The 20880-nt window shown below is 39.4% G+C and overlaps 1 protein-coding gene across 5 annotated transcripts in view; it reads left to right on the top strand.

Annotated features, from left to right (window-relative positions):
• Phka1 (phosphorylase kinase alpha 1) overlaps positions 1–20880 on the top strand; it is a 130327-nt gene that overhangs the window by 53391 nt on the left and 56056 nt on the right. For all 5 annotated transcript variants that reach the window (NM_173021.3, NM_008832.2, XM_006527894.4 and 2 more), the window contains exons 14-16: positions 4700–4834; positions 15837–15946; positions 17299–17443. In NM_173021.3, coding sequence (NP_766609.2) covers positions 4700–4834; positions 15837–15946; positions 17299–17443 — 390 coding nt within the window. The remainder of the gene's footprint in view (positions 1–4699; positions 4835–15836; positions 15947–17298; positions 17444–20880) is intronic.

Below are 20880 nucleotides of genomic sequence, written 5' to 3'. Positions count from 1 at the left end.
TAATTTGGGGCTTGCAGTTCCAGAGGTTAGAGACCATGGCCAAGATGACAGGGAGCATGGCAACAGGCAAGCATGATGCTGAAGCAGTAGCTGAGGGCTTACATCCTTATCTGCAGTTAGGAGACAGACAGAGAGACAGAGAGAGGGGAGAGAGAGAGACAGAGACAGAGAGGGGGAGAGGAGAGAGAGAATATGAACTAACTGGGAACAATGTGGACTTTTGCTACCTCCACTGACACGCTTCCTCTGAGGAGGCCACATCTCTTAATCCTTCCCTCCAGCTGAGGACTAAGCACTTAAATAAAGGCTATAGGGGCCCTTGTCATTCAAAACTCCACACAAACCATGGGTCAAACTTTTGGACCTTATAGGTGTGTCATTCTTGTGTTCTGCTAACAATGGATCATGGCTTTTCCCTCCTTCCTATTTGTTTCTGATTCCTCCTAGTCTATTCTTTTCTACCTCATGTTTGATCATCTGAATATCCCATTCACCATTGCATCATATTGTTTCTCTATCTACCAGAACTATTATAGTTCAAGCTTAATTGTATAGGCTCCACTTTCTGATCCTAAACCTACTAAAAAGCATGATGGGGAAAAATACATGAGAAGCAGAGTGGTGGCAGTGGGTGTCCATAGTCTCCAACTCAGCTTCCCAGTAGATTTTGTTCTTATTATTAGACAGCATTTTCATATTTTTCAGCTATGCCCTTTGTTTTCAGCCTATTATTCAGACTGCTATTTCATGCCAGATCATTTTCATATTCTGATGTCTTTTAGTTTACCAACTCTCCCACCCCAATAATCTTACCCATACATACTTGCTTCCTTTTCTTTCTCCTATTCAAGACGAATTCCCCTATTGGTACTTGATCCTATAATCTTCTTTACAAATAATCTGTTTTGAAATATTCAGATTTCCCCATTTCAGTTTCTTTATCTATTGTTATATTAATCTCCATCTGGATTTCAGAGGTGGCTTGTTTTCACATTCATGTTTCTGCCTCTTTATAATCCATTAATTCTCCAGTTCGTTATAGTGTGGTTTAATACTCAAATACTCTTGCTTAGTTTTCAGAGGCCTTGGCATTGTCAGTCTTAGATATTTTATAATCAGTATATTAGCAGATTTTTTAGATCAACTTGTCATATATCTTTCTAGAAACTTAATTTCTACAATGTTCATGATGATATATGTATTTGTAGATCTTCTTCAATCTATTTGAAGTACTTTTCTACCTTATTCTTGGCTTTCTCTTTTATTTCCCTTGAGCTGTTGGTATTCCTGAGAGTTCTGTCCATAGCCTATCATTTGTCTTGTTCTGAATAATGGGTCACGTTCCCGAATCTCATTTCAAACCCTTTCTCTTTTCCCTCACCCCCACATGATGACCCCATGTTCTCTGCCATAGAAAAAAATAAGACATGATACAAGAACTTCCCCCTTGTCCCAGGCTTATCCTTATCAATCTATTCCTGAGTTTTCTCAAAGTGATATTCCACATCCTCTTTTCTTGACTTTATATTCTCTTCCCATCTCATCTGTTTCTAATGACTTCTGACTTGAATGTGTCTATGCACTGTAGACTCAACTAAAACAGATCAGCTGGATCCTCCTAATATACCAGCTAATCCTGCTATCCCTTCTGTGTCTGTATCATTAAATACTCCCAGCACAGGGAAATGAACACCCAAAGAACACCTTTCAATTCCTATTTATTCCTCTCTGATTTCCTGTGTTTATATAACAAGTTCTGGCTCCTTTACTTCCCAAGTCACTCTAAAATCCATCCTGTTTTGACAGTGTCAGTAGCGTGATTGTAATGTAAGCTATCAACACGCACACCCCCCCTTACTTCACTGCTTTCCTTTTGAACTGATATTTCTGTCTCCAGTCTAGGCCCAATACAGTCAGGGAGTTTCTTATTTTGTTTTTTAAAAATCACTGTTGCCTACACAAAGAAACGTCCATTCATTCTTTAATTATTAACTTGAGTGTACTCTTTTTAAGATGCAACATGGGTATATTATTCCTCTGCAGGAACTTCCTATTTCAGTTCTTTTGACATGGCTTACAAAGACTCTTTGTAGTTTACTCTATTTCTCTTTACTGCTCCTTCACAGTCATTATTCCTACTACAAAGAACTTGGTTTACAGGCTGAGGGTGTAGCTTAGTGGTACAAGTGACTGGCTGTTTGTGAAGGCCTGGCTCCATTCCCCAGCACAACAGGAAGCAAAGCAGTGAAAGCCAACTTTGTAACTTTGTTCATGCTGTGTCTCTTATCTGAAACAGATTCTCTTTTACTCTTACCATCACCTCTATCAGATTAACTTCTTTCTGCCCTCCATCAGGACTCATTTTGTCCATTATGTACCCCTTGCATCTGACATCAAACTCTCAGTATTTTATAAATATAAACAAAAATTTAGTTGCTTGGGTTGAATGTACTCCCGGAAACTCAAAGGGCTGTTTACCTTGATTCTCCTTTAGTCCATTTTACTCCTGTAACCAACTTATTGCTCCCTGTAGAACCCTTAAGTTTTATAGAATGCAGCTTGGGAAACAATGCCCAACAATAATATACAAAACCTTAAAGTAACACCTATCCTTCCATGATGAGCTAATAACCCTGTCTACCTTTTCACTTTCATTTATTTTACTGCTTAGTAAAATCATGCCATAACATTGAAGCTTATATAGTTTGCTGCTGCCTCCCCAACCTTTAGACTAGAATAACTATCCTCTTGTGATTTAATTTTTTTAAAAAAGCATATCAGTAAGGCCCATTGGACACGCAAACTTTATATGCCCCAGTACAGGGGAACGCCAGGGCCAAAAAGGGGGAGTGGGTGGGTAGGGGAGTGGGGGTGGGTGGGTATGGGGGACTTTTGGTATAGCATTGGAAATGTAAATGAGGTAAATACCTAATAAAAATGGAAAAAAAAAGTAAAAAAAAAAAAGCATATCAGCATTTTGCTTGCATGTGTCTTTGTGTGGCAAGTGAGTGTCTGGTGCCTATGGAGGCCAGAAGAAGGCATTGGATCCTCTCTTCATTACGGTTTACATTATGACCAAGGCAACTCATAAACAACAACATTTAACTGGGGCTGACTAACAGATTCAGAGGTTCAGTCCATTATCATCAAAGTGGGAGCATGGCAGTGCCCAGGCAGACGTGGGACTGATGGAGCTGAGAGTTCTATATCTTCATCGAAAGATAGACAGGAGAAGACTAGCTTCCAGGCAGCTAGGAGGAGTGTCTCGAAGCCCACCCACACAATGACACACTTCTTCCAACAAGGCCACACCTCTTAATACTCTCTGGGCCAAGCATATTTCAACTACCACATTTCCTCTGGAACTGGATTTAAAGAATTTTGTGAGCCACCATGTAGGTACTGGAAACTGAACCTGGGTCCTCTGGATGAGAAGCTCCTCTTAACTGATAGTGAGTTGTCTCTCCAGCACTCCATTCACCTTTCCAATTTACTCATGATTTCAAGTGCAGTTAGCTACCAGCTCTTTCAGGCTACTTTATTTTACTTGATTTTTTAAAATTTAATAATATAGTTGTTTTATTTGAATATACATCTGAGCACCAACATGTGTTTCTGGTGCCCTCAAATGGCATTGGATCCCCTGGAAATGGAGTTATAGATGGAGTTATAAGCCATATGTACAGAAAGATATTGGTAACTGAATCTGGGTCCTCTAGAAAAGCAGCCAGTGCTCTTAACTACTGAGCCATCTCTTCTGCCCCCAAGTCTACCTTTCTTGAAGCCAACCTTCCTAACTCCAGACTAGGTAAATGCCACTTCTATGTGGTCTCATGATATTCTATACATATCTCCATTTACCTAGGAGGTCATTTTCTATTGAATTCATATGCCCCTCTACCATAACACTAAGAGATTCTTACAGGAGAAACTACTTTATTCATCTCTATATCTCTAGTACCTTAACCACCATCCCTGCAAACCCACAACTGTCAGGCCTGTATACAGCTGACTCAGACCTTCCTCCTCAGTTTACTCTCCTTCTTCCATTGTCTAGCTATAGGACAACTCTGGTGTTTCAGATGTTCTATACTACCCTCATACTCCTAGCACTGACATTAAGTGTACGTATATTGAAGAGCCTGGACAGTCAGCTTTCACCAGCACTATCAGAAAAAGACTCATGATTAAAATTTCCCATTTCAACATGGAATCTGATAAATACCCAAAGAGCCATCCAGTAGGCACATATAGATACCTAACCAAAAAGCTCAGTCTCATATTCTAATCATGTTTTTTCCTTCCTAGTTATGTAATTTTTAAAATCTAGAATAATCCCTGATTCATTAGAATTCCTCAATAATACTTTCCTCTTTCCCTCTCCAAAGAAATTATGCACTTTAAAATATTTCTAGGGGTCTGGAGAGATGGCTCAGCAATTAAGAGCACTTGTTCTTGCAGAAGACTCAGGTTCACTTCTCAGAACCCACATGGTGGCTTATAACTGTATATAAATCCAATTTTAGGGGATCTGATGCACTCTTCAGACCTCCATGGGCACCAGACGTTTATGTGGTCCATAGACATGCTTGTGATCAAAACACTCATACACATCAAATAAATAAATCTAAAAGATATTTTTAAAGTTTCTATTGAACTAAAAATCTTCTGTTGACCTCATCTTCTTTCTTTCCTATAGTCTCCATTCTGGCTGAAACAGAAGAAATCAAGGCCATTTTGAAGGACAAAGGAATTGATGTGGAGACCATTGCTGAAGTGTACCCCATAAGAGTACAGCCAGCTCGTATTCTCAGCCATATTTATTCTAGTCTAGGTAAGGAGATTGACTAGTGTTATGTGATGCTGGCTGATTGCTTTCCATTCCCCATCCTGACTCCCACTTCTTTAGCTTGTAATGCTTTATTACATTGGAATCCAAGTTTCTGAACTAATGTTTTATGAGCAGGCTTAATAATTTTAGGTGTGTGTTTTTTTTAGATTTATTTATTATTATATGTAAGTACACTGTAGCTGTCTTCAGATACACCAGAAGAGGGAGTTAGATCTTGTTACGGATGGTTGTGAGCCACCATGTGGTTGCTGGGATTTGAACTCTGGACCTTCGGAAGAGCAGTCGGGTGCTCTTACCCACTGAGCCATCTCACCAGCCCCCATTTAGGTGTGTTTTATACATACTTTGGTATGCAGGACAAGTTTGATTCCAGACAATATTATATCCTTCTTCTAAATGTATAGTCAACTAGCATGTTTTCCACTTTCTCGGAAACTATATTTCTGTTATGAATACATGCTAATTTTATATAGAGTAGTAATCAAGGAACTTATTTTATGCTTTGTTGTGTAATGAACTAATTATTAAAAAATTAATACCCTTTTCTAAATAGTTATATTTATTCTTTTTATTAAATTTAATGATGGAATTTTATATTAAACAAATTACTGCACTGTTAACTAACAAAAAAATATGGGTGCTGGTAGTCTGTAGCTCAGTGACAGACCCCTTGTATATACTGTGTATACTGACCCTGAGTTCCAACCTTATTACCAAAAAATAAAGGGATATGCAAATTTCTGAACTACCTTTTTTTTTCTTTTTTTTTTTTTAATTTTTTATTAGGTATTTAGCTCATTTACATTTCCAATGCTATACCAAAAGTCCGCCATACCCACCCACCCCCACTCCCCTACCCACCCACTCCCCCTTTTTGGCCCTGGCGTTCCCCTGTACTGGGGCATATAAAGTTTGCGTGTCCAATGGGCCTCTCTTTCCAGTGATGGCCGACTCGGCCATCTTTTGATACATATGCAGCTAGAGTCAAGAGCTCTGGGGTACTGGTTAGTTCATAATGTTGTTCCACCTATAGGGTTGCAGATCCCTTTAGCTCCTTGGCTACTTTCTCTAGCTCCTCCATTGGGAGCCCTGTGATCCATCCATTAGCTGACTGTGAGCATCCACTTCTGTGTTTGCTAGGCCCCGGCATAGTCTCACAAGAGACAGCTACATCTGGGTCCTTTCAGCAAAATCTTGCTAGTGTATACAATGGTGTCAGCGTTTGGATGCTGATTATGGGGTGGATCCCTGGATATGGCAGTCTCTACATGGTCCATCCTTTCATCTCAGCTCCAAACTTTGTCTCTGTAACTCCTTCCAAGGGTGTTTTGTTCCCACTTCTAAGGAGGGGCATAGTGTCCACACTTCAGTCTTCATTTTTCTTGAGTTTCATGTGTTTAGGAAATTGTATCTTATATCTTGGGTATCCTAGGTTTTGGGCTAATATCCACTTATCAGTGAGTACATATTGTTTGAGTTCCTTTGTGAATGTGTTACCTCACTCAGGATGATGCCCTCCAGGTCCATCCATTTGGCTAGGAATTTCATAAATTCATTCTTTTTAATAGCTGAGTAGTACTCCATTGTGTAGATGTACCACATTTTCTGTATCCGTTCCCCTGTTGAGGGGCATCTGGGTTCTTTCCAGCTTCTGGCTATTATAAATAAGGCTGCTATGAACATAGTGGAGCATGTGTCCTTCTTACCAGTTGGGGCATCTTCTGGATATATGCCCAGGAGAGGTATTGCTGGATCCTCCGGTAGTACTATGTCCAATTTTCTGAGGAACCGCCAGACTGATTTCCAGAGTGGTTGTACAAGCCTGCAATCCCACCAACAATGGAGGAGTGTTCTTCTTTCTCCACATCCACGCCAGCATCTGCTGTCACCTGAATTTTTGATCTTAGACATTCTGACTGGGGTGAGGTGGAATCTCAGGGTTGTTTTGATTTGCATTTCCCTGATGATTAAGGATGTTGAACATTTTTTCAGGTGCTTCTCTGCCATTCGGTATTCCTCAGGTGAGAATTCTTTGTTCAGTTCTGAGCCCCATTTTTTAATGGGGTTATTTGATTTTCTGAAGTCCACCTTCTTGAGTTCTTTATATATGTTGGATATTAGTCCCCTATCTGATTTAGGATAGGTAAAGATACTTTCCCAATCTGTTGGTGGTCTTTTTGTCTTATTGACAGTGTCTTTTGCCTTGCAGAAACTTTGGAGTTTCATTAGGTCCCATTTGTCAATTCTCGATCTTACAGCACAAGCCATTGCTGTTCTGTTCAGGAATTTTTCCCCTGTGCCCATATCTTCAAGGCTTTTCCCCACTTTCTCCTCTATAAGTTTCAGTGTCTCTGGTTTTAAGTGAAGTTCCTTGATCCACTTAGATTTGACCTTAGTACAAGGAGATAAGTATGGATCGATTCGCATTCTTCTACATGATAACAACCAGTTGTGCCAGCACCAATTGTTGAAAATGCTGTCTTTCTTCCACTGGATGGTTTTAGCTCCCTTGTCGAAGATCAAGTGACCATAGGTGTGTGGGTTCATTTCTGGGTCTTCAATTCTATTCCATTGGTCTACTTGTCTGTCTCTATACCAGTACCATGCAGTTTTTATCACAATTGCTCTGTAGTAAAGCTTTAGGTCAGGCATGGTGATTCCACCAGAGGTTCTTTTATCCTTGAGAAGAGTTTTTGCTATCCTAGGTTTTTTGTTATTCCAGATGAATTTGCAAATTGCTCCTTCTAATTCGTTGAAGAATTGAGTTGGAATTTTGATGGGGATTGCATTGAATCTGTAGATTGCTTTTGGCAAGATAGCCATTTTTACAATGTTGATCCTGCCAATCCATGAGCATGGGAGATCTTTCCATCTTCTGAGATCTTCTTTAATTTCTTTCTTCAGAGATTTGAAGTTCTTATCATACAGATCTTTCACTTCCTTAGTTAGAGTCACGCCGAGATATTTTATATTATTTGTGACTATTGAGAAGGGTGTTGTTTCCCTAATTTCTTTCTCAGCCTGTTTATTCTTTGTGTAGAGAAAGGCCATTGACTTGTTTGAGTTAATTTTATATCCAGCTACTTCACCGAAGCTGTTTATCAGGTTTAGGAGTTCTCTGGTGGAATTTTTGGGGTCACTTATATATACGATCATATCATCTGCAAAAAGTGATATTTTGACTTCCTCTTTTCCAATTTGTATCCCCTTGATCTCCTTTTGTTGTCGAATTGCTCTGGCTAATACTTCAAGTACTATGTTGAAAAGGTAGGGAGAAAGTGGGCAGCCTTGTCTAGTCCCTGATTTTAGTGGGATTGCTTCCAGCTTCTCTCCATTTACTTTGATGTTGGCTACTGGTTTGCTGTAGATTGCTTTTATCATGTTTAGGTATGGGCCTTGAATTCCTGATCTTTCCAGAACTTTTATCATGAATGGGTGTTGGATCTTGTCAAATGCTTTTTCTGCATCTAACGAGATGTGAACTACCTTTGCAAGAGACTGAATAACCATCCTTCCCTCAAAATATCCGGGTTCTGATCTTTAGTACCTATGAACATTACATTATATGGCAGAAATAACTTTGCAAATGTGGTTAAATTAAGGAACTTGAGATAAGAACGATTGAGGTGGACCTCAAATACAATCATAGGGACAGGACAGGCTACAGAAGCAGCTGTGATATATTTGGGGTTTATTAGAATGACTTACAGATTGTGGTCCAGTGACTCCAACAATGACTACCTATAAAAGTAAGGTCCATGCATCCAGGTAGTGTTTTAGTTCACAAGGCTGGATGTCTCAGCTGGTCTTCAGTGTACACTGAAATCCCAAAAAAAGTAGGCTCTAATGACAGTGAAAAAAGAGAAAGCAGGCAAAGAGAGCAAGTTTCCTTCTTCCATGTGGATATCTATCCATTGTACAACTGCAAACACATCATAAATTTAGAATAAGTGGCAACGTCACTTGAGGGCCGTCCTCTTAGTATCTCAAACGTAAGTATGCTAACAATTGATATTCTCTTAATTGATGTTACATGGCCTGATAAATTGAGGAAAGACCTGGGTGGTGATGGTCCATGCCTTTAATCCCAGCACTTGGAAGGCAAAGGCAGCCTGGACTACAGAGTGAGTTCCAGGATAGCCAGTGCTACACAGAGAAATACTGTCAAAAACAAACAACCAAAAACACAAAATAAAGAAGAAATTGAAGAAAGAAAACACAAATGCATTCTTAACAAAATATGACAGAAATACTCATGTCAATTATAATCCTCATTTTTGCAACTGGTCACATGGCCTTAGCTGGTATTTAAATTATCTTCTACTATGCATTCTGTATATCCTCCACTCTCAGCAAGTCCCTGAGGTCTTGACTCTTTTTCTGGACGAGTGACCAATTCCCTCATTCTTGAAGGGTCTGTGTTCTTTGTCATCTTGCCAGAATTACGTGCTTATAGTTTCCCATTGGCAACATAGAAGATGGTAGGACCTAGAGACACCCTGAAGGATCTCCTACATTCCAGACATAATCTTTCTTAGCTCTATTTTGGAGAAGCGATCCAATTTCCCCCTGGTAATCTGGATCAATCACCCATCCTAAGACTGGCATTACTTTCTTGGCCTGTTGGCTTAAGGTCACCAAAAACCCAAAGTTGCCAGTACAGGGTCTAAGTTTACAGTTCAGTTGAATATTTGTTATGGTTCCTGGCAGGAATGCTCCCTCAGGCTGGAACCAAAACTTCTAGGCCAGAAGAATTAGAGGTCACAGGAACAGGAAGCAAAAATTTTCCTACTGGGTCACTAGGGGGTTAAAGTAAGTGGAACTAATCCCTTTTCTATCCCTTGATTCCTGGACCCATGGATCCTTGCTATGGTTGTACCATATACTAGATGCTAATTCAAAGCATATACCACCTTTTGGAGAATCCTGTCCCAGCCCTTGAGGCTGCTGCCACTTCATTGGCATGTAACTTTGTGTTCAAAAGACTATTCCACCTTTCTTCCTTTTTCAAAATTTTTATTAGATATTTTCTTTATTTACATTTCAAATGTTATCCCTTTCCTAGTTTACTCTCTGAAAATCCCCTATCCCCTCCCCTTGCTTCCCAACCCACTCACTCCCATTCCTGGTCTTGGCATTCCCCTAGACTGGGGCATAGAACCTTCACAGGACCAAGGGCCTCTCCTCCCATTGATGACTGACTAGACCATCCTCTGCTACATATACAGCTAGAGCTACAAGTTCCATCATGTGTTTTCTTTGATAGGTGGTATAGTTCCAAGGACTTCTGGGGGTACTGGTTAGTTCATATTGATGTTCCTCCTATGGGGCTTCAGACCCCTTCAGCTCCCTGGGTATTTCTATAGCTCCTTCATTGGGGATCTTTTGCTTCATCTAATGGATGGCTGTGAGCATCCACTTCTGTATTTGCCAGGCACTGGCAGAGCCTCAGAGGAGACAGCTATATCAGGCTCCTGTCAGCAGGCTCTTGTTGGCATCTGCTTAGTGTCTGGGTTTGGTGGTTGTTTATGAGATGGATCCCCAAGTGGGGCAGTCTCTGGATGGTCGTTCATTCAGGCTCTGCTCCAAACTTTATCTCTGTAACTCCTTCCATGGGTGTTTTGTTCCCCCTTCTAAGAAGGATTCTGAGCTTCTGGGCTATCAGTGAGTGCATGTTTTGTGAGTTCTTTTGTGGTTGAGTTACCTCACTCAAGATGATATCCTCCAAAATATCATGAATTTCATGAATTCATTGTTTTTAATAGCTAAGTAGTACTCCATTGTATAAATGTACCACATTTTCTGTATCCATTCCTCTGTATAGGGACATCTGGGTTCTTTCTAGCTTCTGACTATTATAAATAAGGCTGCTATGAACATAGTGGAGCATGTGGCCTTATTACATGTTGGAGCATCTGCTGGGTATATGCCCAGGAGTGGTATTGCTGGATCTTCTGGTAGTACTATGTCCAGTTTTCTGAGAAACTACCAAACTGATTTCCAGAGTGATTGTACCACCTTGCAGTCCCACCAGCAATGGAGGAGTGCTCCGCTTTCTCCACATCCTTGCCAGCATCTGCTGTCACCTGAGTTTTTGATCTTAGCCATTCTGACTGGTGTGAGGTGGAATCTCAGGGTTGTTTTGATTTGCATTTCCCTGATGATTAAGGATATTGAACATTTTTAGGTGCTTCTCAGCCATTCAATATTCCTCAGTTGAGGATTCTTTGTTTAGCTCTGTACCCCATTTTTAATAGGGTTGTTTAGTTATCTAGAGTCCAACTCCTTGAGTTCTTTATATATATATTGGATATTAACCCCTTATTGGATTTAGGATTGGTAAAGATCTTTTCCCAATCTGTTGGTTGTCTTTTGGTCTTATTGACAGTGTCCTTTGCCTTACAGAAGCTTTGCAATTTTATGAGGTCCCATTTGTTGATTCTCAATCTTACAGCACAAGCCATTGCTGTTCTGTTCAGGAATTTTTCCCCTGTGCCCATATCTTCAAGGCTTTTCCCCACTTTCTCCTCTATAAGTTTCACTGTCTCTGGTTTTATGTGGAGTTCTTTGATCCAGTTAGACTTGAGCTTTGTACAAGGAGATAAGAATGGATCAATTCTTATTCTTCTACATGATAACCGCCAGTTTAGCCAGCACCATTTGTTGAAGATGCTGTCTTTTTTCCAATGGATGGTTTTAGCTCCCTTGTCAAAGATCAAGTGACCATAGGTGTGTGGGTTCATTTCTGGCTCTTCACTTCTGTTCCACTGATCTGCCTGTCTGTCACTGTACCAGTACCATGCAGTTTTTATCACAATTGCTCTGTAGTACAGCTTGAGTTCAGGGATTGTGATTCTACCAGAGGTTCTTTTATTGTTGAGAAGAGTTTTTGCTATCCTAGGATTTTTGTTACTTCAGATGCATTTGCAAATTGCCCTTTCTAACTTGGTGAAGAATTGAGTTGGAATTTTGATGGAGATTTCATTGAATCTGTAGATTGCTTTCGGCAAGATAGCCATTTTGACTATATTAATCCTGCCAATCTATGAGCATGGGAGATCTTTCCATCTTCTGAGATCTTCTTTGATTTCTTTCTTCAGACACTTGACGTTCTTATCATACAGATCTTTCACTTCCTTAGAGTCACACCAAGGTATTTTATATTATTTGTGACTATTTTGAATGGTGTTATTTTTCTAATTTCTTTCTCAGCCTGTTTATTCTTTGTGTAGAGAAAGGCCACTGACTTGTTTGAGTTAATTTTATATCCAGCTACTTCACCGAAGCTGTTTATCAGGTTTAGGAGTTCTCTGGTGAAATTTTTGGGGTCACTAATATATACTATCATCTGCAAATAGTGATATTTTGACTTCTTCCTTTCCAATTTGTATTCCTTTGATCTCCTTTTGTTGTCTAATTGCTCTGGCTTGGACTTCAAGTACTATATTGAATAGGTAGGGAGAGAGTGGGCAGCCTTGTCTAGTCCCCGATTTTAGTGGGATTGCTTCAAGTTTCTTTCCATTTAGTTTGATGTTGACTACTGGTTTGCTGTATTTTGCTTTTGTTATGTTTAGGTATGAGCCTTAAATTCCTGATCTTTCCAAGACTTTTATCATGAATGGGTGTTGGACTTTGTCGAATGCTTTCTCAGCATCTAATGAGATGATTATGTGGTTTTTGTCTTTGAGTTTGTTTTTATAGTGGATTACTTTGATGGATTTCAGTATATTGAACCATCCTTGAATCCCTGGAATGAAACCTACTTGGTCAGGATGGATGATTGTTTTGATGTGTTCTTGTATTCCGTTTGCAAGAATTTTATTGAGTATTTTTGCATCAATATTCATAAGGGAAATCTACCTGAAGTTCTCTTTCTTTGTTGGATCTTTGTGTGGTTTAGGTATCAGAGTAATTGTGGCATCATAGAATGAATTGGGTAGAGTACCTTCTCTTTCTATTTTGTGGAATAGTTTGAGGAGAGTTGGAATTAGGTCTTCTTTGAAGGTCTGATAGAACTCTGCACTAAACCCATCTGGTCCTGGGCTATTTTTGGTTGGGAGACTCTTAATGACTGCTTCTATTTCTTTAGGGGGCTTTTTAGATCATTAATCTGATCCTGATTTAACTTTGGTACCTGGTATCTGTCTAGGAAGTTGTCCATTTCATCCAGGTTTTCCAGTTTTGTTGAGTATAGCCTTTTGTAGTAGGATCTGATGACGCTTTGGATTTCCTCAGGTTCTGTTGTTATGTCTCCCTTTTCATTTCTGATTTTGTTAATTGGGATACTGTTCCTGTGCCCTCTAGTTAGTCTGGCTAAGGGTTTATCTATCTTATTGATTTTCTCAAAACAAACAACAACAACAACAACAACAACAACAACAAAAAAAACAGCTCCTGGTTTGGTTGATTCTTTTTTTCTTTTTCTTTTCGTTTTTCGATACAGTGTTTCTCTGTGTAGCCCTGGCTGTCCTGGAACTCACTATGTAGACCAGGCTGGCCTCCAACTCAGAAATCCACCTGCCTCTGCCTCCCAAGAGCTGGGATCAAAAGCTACAGGCAACTAATGGCTGGGAAATGAGTGAGAACCAGGATTCTCTGGGGACAACCCCTTGATAGGTTTTCTGATCCCATATTGTCAGCCTTGAACACATACATATAGACAACATTAAATGGACTCAATAAGATGTGCTTTTATGGGCCGGTGAGATGGCTCAGCCGTTAAGAGCATTGACTGCTTTTCCGATGGTCCTGAGTTCAAATCCCAGCAACCACATGGTGCCTCACAACCACCTGTAATGAGATCCGACACCCTCTTCTGTTGTGTCTGATGACAGAGACAGTGTACTTATGAATAATAATAAATAAATCTTTTAAAAAGATTGCTTTATATATGCATATGCATGTATATACACATATGTGTGCATGTATAAAAATAATAATAAAGAGGCTATGAGTTTGAATGTGAGGAACAGAGGAGTTCAAAGGAGTGAAAAATATGCAAATACAGTATTTGTGTGAAATTCTAAAAAAAAAAAAAAAAACCAAAGTTAAAAAAAAAAACAGATCAGTAGGGATACTGGACTCACAATACATGCATATACATAGAACAAAAAGAAGTCTTTTTTTCAAGTTAAACATAGAACTGGTATATATTTCAGGAATTCTAAGTATATGCACAAAAGGGAATGGAATGAGAACGATGAATAGATATTTTCTACATTATTCGCCAATATTGTTTATAATAGCCAGAAAATGTGAACATCTGCAATGTTCATCAACAATTGAATAGAAAAGCAAAGGTTGCTGGCAAGATGACTCAGCAGTTAAGAGCACTGACTGCTCTTCTGAAAGTCCTGAGTTCAGAAATCCCAGCAACCACATGGTGGTTCACAAGCACCCGTAATGAGATCTGACGCCCTCTTCTGGCGTGTCTGAAGACAGTGTACTTATGTGTAATAATAAATAAATCTTTAAAAAAAAGAAAAGAAAAGAAAAGAAAAGAAAAGGTGGCATATACAGGGGGTGGAATATGTGACCTGGGAGGGAAACTTTAATATGTGCTATTATAAGTATGAACTTTGAAGATACTGTGCTGATTGAAATAAACCAATTAGTTATAAAAGAAAAGGATTCTAGTCAATATCAGATATTTTGAGTAGTCAAATTCATAGATGCAAAGTAGAAATTTGTTGTCAGAGACTGGGAGGAGAAGGAACCTTAGTGTTTAATGGGTGTGGAGTTTCAGTTTGGAGACATGAAATAGTCTGGAGAGGTGAATAGCGGTGGCATTTACACAATGATATATTCAAAGGAAGTTACTAAACTGTACACTTAAAATATTAAAATGATAAATTTTATGTTACACATAAAATAATACTATCAAAGGCCCTCATGATGGTAAAAGCACTTGTCACTTAAGCCTGATAACTTGAGTTTGATCCTAGAAACTCTAAGTGAGTTCAGTCTCAGACCCAAAGGATTGAGCACCAACTCACAAAGGTTGCCCTGTGGCCTCCATGTGTGTCATGTCATGAGTGTGCATGCACACATACACAACATATACAATAAATAATCATTAAGATCTTACTAACAAGAATTCGTGAATAAAACTGGTTTTGCTATTAATCCTAGAGCAAATATGAGAGTTATTCAGTGGAACTTGGAATATGGCCAAGGCATTGAGCATTCTCTGGTCTGTTCCTTTACAAGTTGAAGCAACTCTGAAAATGTAATGTTTGTGTGTGGGGGTGTGTGGTTAATAGGTAAAACTCTTCCCTTATAATCATGAGGACTTGGCGTCTTTGATTCCCTGAATATATATGAAATTGTCAGGAATGGTATGCATGCTTACGATCCCAACAGTGAGGTGCAGCTCACTCACTGTTAAGCAAGTCTAGCCTAATTGGTGGATTCTCCGTCAGTGAGAGACCCAAGCTGGAAAGGAGATGAATTACATTGATGAGGATGACACCTGAAGGGTTCCACTTGCCTGCATATACTTACACATGTTCGTGAGAAGGTTCATGTCCGTGCAGTTAACAAATCAAGTACTTATAAAAATATAGTGTAGCCAAAATCATGTAGTAGGGGTTCTCTCAGTAGTGACAAGAAAGAATAGTCAACATATCTTGGAGGTAAACAGTTTTAGAACAATATGTGAAGTATTTTTCCCCTCTGATGAAGGAAAAATTTATGTCAGTGAATGAACAATTCCCTTATTGTACCTTAAACAATATTTAATGTAGTTTTCTATTTATATATAATATATAGTTATATATGTATATAGTTTATTTAACACAGATATGGATTGCGAGGTAGATTCTGATTTTAGAAAGCTAAACTGTAAAAGGAAGACATCTCAAACTGAAGGAAATGAGGTGGTTGTGAGTCTATGCATATATGTACATTGTATTATCTGTATTAATAAATACTGCTTTAATTTGTACACTAAGAATTTCCTGATCGTTTCTCAATTCTGTGTCAGGATGCAACAGTAGAATGAAACTCAGTGGACGACCCTACAGGCTCATGGGTGTGCTTGGAACATCAAAACTTTATGACATTCGCAAAACTATCTTTACTTTCACTCCACAGGTGAGTGGGATAAGCTGTAAAATTCATAGAGATGAATGGAAATGAGAGAGAGAGGGAGGGGGAGGGGAGAGGGAGAGGGAGAGAGAATGAGAACACAGATCACAGAAGCAAAGCATTTGCTAGAATTGGATTAGTCAGAGTCCCACAGGGCCTTGCATATCTTAAATGGCTCAATAAGTGTTTGTTGAATTGAACCAAATTGAACTTGCAGCATAGAAAATTGCCAAGTGACTGTTATTACCAACAGTAGTCCCGGGTGGTAAATTGTGTTTGGGATTTTCTAAATGTTCAGGTCCTTACACAGTTTTTCTTATTTTTTGGAAGTTAAATGAAGACTGTATTTATCCTTTATAAGTGAAACACAGTCGTTTTATTTAAGTGCTAAATTAAGTTTTTCCTGTGGGGAAGGAGCCCTTTCATTTGCATAGAAAACTTCAGTGCCCTTTAAAGAAAAAGATCAGGACTGTTAAGCTGTAATTATACATATTGGCGGCCTGACATTTGTTAGCTACATAATAATAGATCTAAGTTCAATTGCACGTGGGTATGGTAGTAGAAATGATTTTCTGGTGCCACATGCTTGTAATCCCAGCACTTAGGAGGGTGAGGCAAGAGACTTGTGTTCAGAGCCTCCAACCTGAGCAACATGGTTAGCAAGGTCATTATGAACTCCACAGGAGTATTCTGTCTCACCCAAGAGCTGAAGCTCGAGCTCAGGGCTGAGTATTCCCTAAGTATGTGCTAGGACCAGGGTTTAGCTCTAGCACCACAGTGAATATTTTCTGAAAGGAAAATTTAAGTACCTTGTCATATCTAAAACAGTGCAGCTGAGACAAACATAAAAAATGATGAAGTGACTCTAGACTCATATTTCTGATTTTTCCATTTGCTAATGAGATGTGTGTGCTAGTTCATATACTGTCTCTGAGTCTTTTTCTTCATATTAAAAGAAAAACAGCAAGTTGGGAATAGTGGTGAATGCCTGTAACCCAGGACTCAGGAATTCTCAAGCAGGGGGTTATGAGTTCAAACCAGCTTAGGCTGCAAAATGAGAAACTAGGGAGAAAAAGAAAAGGGAAGGAGGAGCTGCCTACACTAGGTGGTTATAGGATTAAATGAAATTACATATTTGAACAGATTTCTAGGCACTCACACACTTCAAAATTATCAGAAACTATTGTGCCTACTATTGGCCAACATGTACTTTAGAAATTATTAGCCACTAAATTTGAGAGTACTGGGTTTTTTTTTTCTGTGATATGTATGCCTTATAAATAAATGAACATTGAAAAATATTATTTGATATTTGTGAGAGCAAAACTTCCTGAACGATGGTTTTTTTCTTTTCTCAGTTTATAGACCAGCAACAGTTCTACCTGGCTCTGGACAACCAGATGATAGTAGAAATGCTCAGAACAGACCTTTCCTACCTCTGTAGCCGCTGGAGGATGACAGGCCAGCCCACGATCACTTTCCCTATCTCGCACACCATGCTTGGTAAGGGCTGAATAAAGCAGGAAAGTAAGTCACATGTGTAGTTAGTTCTTCAGTGTCCCACTGTAGAGCTACTTCTTACAGTAGTACTCACCAGTTTTCTAAACTCTGCACAGAGTGGGTGATAGGCAGGTATGGTTTCTGCTCTATTTAAGCTTATGTTTCAGGAAGTGAAGACAGTAAGTATGAAACAAATGGATACCTAAGAATATATAGCTTTGAGAGAATAAATAGCTTTCCAGAATGATTTTTGAGGCACTTTTCCAAAAAAACTGTATTCTACAATTCTTCTTAAAGACAGTACTAGTACACCTACATCTATTTTATCCCAGTGGATCATCAAGATTTCTAGGGAAGTTCCCAAGTTCTCTCGGGAAGCTTGTCTTAGGGAAACAGGAAGGTCTAGCATGGGGAAAGTGCAAAGGCTTTCGGTTTGTACTAGGGGCAAGGAGAGGTGCTTCCTCACAAGGAAAGACTCTAGTGTTCTGAGCTCCTGCAGGATTAAAAGACAGAGGCTGTTTCTTTCTTTCTGTGTCTCTGCTGTTGCTTCCAAAGGACTGCATGTACTGCCAAAGTGCATAAAATTCTGTTTCATTAAAAAGAACCATTTATCATGAATCATTTAAAATCCAGACAGACTGGGAAGAATTTTGGTCGCATCTGAAAAGGGCTTAAAAATTAGAAGAGAAAAAGAGCTGAGAAAGTAGGGTAGTCTTTGTTCTTTTTGTCTTTTTCCCTTACTTGAGATGATTAACAAGTGTCTGTTTAATAATGAATATATTCTCACAATTGTCTTCAAATAGTACACAGTCTAATTTAGAAGGCAAAGTTAATGGATGATGATGATGATGATGATGATGATGATGATGATAATAATAATAATAATAATAATAATAGAAGACAAATTCAAGACAGTAGATTAGGAAGTACTGAAGCACTGAAGGTTACCACAGTGCCAAAGAAAAAATTCAGCTGATGTGAGACTTAAGTTTTTGGAATTGCTTTTATTTTTTTCTTTTTAACAAGATTTTAATATATGTGAGGGTACATATATGTCCACAGAGATCAAAAGAGGGCATTGATAATAAGCCAACTGAAGCCAAATTAAAGTATAAAGGCAGGTTTATTGGGGGCAGCTGATCTCACAGGGGGAGGTCAGGGAAGTTTGCCCCACAGACAGGAAAACAGAAAAGGGGATGGGGTGCAGAGAGAGAAAGTGCACTAGCACTACAAAGGAAAAATGCAGATAGAGGCCAAAGTGTCTGAAGTATATAATGAAGACCTGAGCCTCTGGCTTGGAAACTTCAGGGTAGAAGGCAAAGTATGTCAGCCAGGCCTTGAACAGGGATTCTGGGAGAACATGAAGGCCAGGTCTGCTTTAGTATGTTAAATATGCACCTCCGCGCCCCTTCTCCTGAGTCTGAAACCCAGCAGGTATCAGATCCCCTGGTTTTGTTAAGCACCTGATGTGGTGGTGGGTGGTGGTGGTGGTTTCGAGACAGGGTTTCTCTGTGTAACCCTGGCTGTCCTGGAACTCACTCTGTAGACCAGGCTGGCCTCGAACTCGGAAATTCGCCTGCCTCTGCCTCCCAAGTGCTGGGATCAAAGGCGTGCGCCACCACCACTATTAAATTGTTAATCTTCACATAGGAGGAGGAAAGAAGAATGAGATCTCAACTGGGTTTGGGGCTGCCTTGAGTGAGGCCTGGAGAGAGGAATGAGCCTGTGTGTGAGGCTGGTGACAAGGCCAACTTGAACATATTAGAGTACTATGATGAACAAAACTGGCAAAGTAAGGTAGGCTCAGGTTATGAAGACATACTTCGAAAATCAGCAGAGAGATTTAAAACAAGTTATATTAGAAGTTACATAAGAGGTTGAAGCTTTCCAAAGTTTTTGAGTAAGGAGTGATGTGGGGAGACCCTGCCAACTTGTTCAGATGCTCCTCTGAGCTCTGCATAAAAATGGAGGATTTCCTTTACCAGCTGGCCTTGCCCTGTCTGGGGAACCTGACCCTCCCCCCACTGTCTCCCTGCAGAACGTTGGGTGTAGCCTTGTTGAGATTACATGTTTAAGCTTCCTTTCTCCCAATAAGAACCTGTCCAACAACTACCTGAAATTCTTGGAATGCCTCTCCAGGCAAACAAGGCATTCTTCAGTATGCAAACTCTAGCTAATGAAACTTACTCACCCTGAAAACCCTGCCCCCTTCAAAAGAACCAAAAAACCTGATATACCACTTGATTTAGTCCAAATAAAGTTAGGCTTTCTCTTTGAAGATAATTGTCCTCATGGCTGGTGGCCAACAACCTCTGGGGAGAAGGGAGGACCACAGAATGACATGAAACAAGTTGTATTTAGTAGATTTTAGTTGTTGACAATAGTTCTGTTGTCACAGTACACTAACATCAAGAAAACAAGTGACCATGTGAGGTGAGGAGATAATATTCTGCATTGGTGGTATTGAAAATTGAAGAAAGATGATACAAAGCCATTTTGCTTTGTTCTGTTTGATGTTTCCTTTCTTTTCTTTTGCTCTTTAATTCTTTTGACGCAGAATTCTACTCTATGGCCCTGGCTGGCTACAATCTCACTAAGATGATTTGAACTCATAGCAGTCTTCCTGCTGTAGCCTCCCAAATGCTAAGATCACAGCCATTTGCCACTATATCAAGCTATTTTATTCCATGTGTTTATTCTTGTTTTGCTTGATTTACATATGGATGTTTGTAAATATTTATATATTTATTTATTTGTTGTATGTGCACATACACAGGCATGTAGTGGCTCTTGTGTGGAAGTCAGAGAACAGTTTGCAGAAATTGGGCCTCTCCCTCTATCATGTGGGTTCCTTGGATCAAACTCAGGTTATCAGTGTTGGCAGCAAGTGCTTTTACCCGTTATGCCATCTCACTTTCTCAGTTTGATTTCTGAGACTAGGTCTTATATAGTATAAGCTGTCATCAAACATGATATATAGCAAAGGTTGGCTTTGAACTCCTGATCTTCCTATATCTACCTCTCAAGTACTGAAATTACAGATGTGCACCACTATGCCTGGCTTTTATTGGTTTTTGTTATTTTGTTTTGTGTTTTGAAGCAAAGTCTCACAATATACTCAGGCTATTGTGGAGCTCATTATATAAATCAGCCTGGCCTTGAACTCATGGTCCTCCTGCCTCTGCATCCTGAGTGCTGTCAGAAAGAACAAATTGGAAAAGGCAAATCACAAGATTATCATCAGTTTCATAAAAAGGAGGTAATTAGTACCCTTCTAAAGGATTTTAAGTGTATATATACACATTCACACATACATTTGCACACACCAAGGCTCATTGTGAGTGATACCATCTATGAGATACTTATCATAATGATAATCCCAATGATGCAAGGCGAACAGACACTGACCCATATCATCATGGTCAGATTAATGAAAGCAA

Source organism: Mus musculus, chromosome X (assembly GCF_000001635.26).
Source record: "Mus musculus strain C57BL/6J chromosome X, GRCm38.p6 C57BL/6J".
Taxonomy (NCBI): domain Eukaryota; kingdom Metazoa; phylum Chordata; class Mammalia; order Rodentia; family Muridae; genus Mus; species Mus musculus.
Note: the sequence above shows the minus strand (reverse complement) of the source record. Positions and strands in the feature narration are given on the sequence as shown.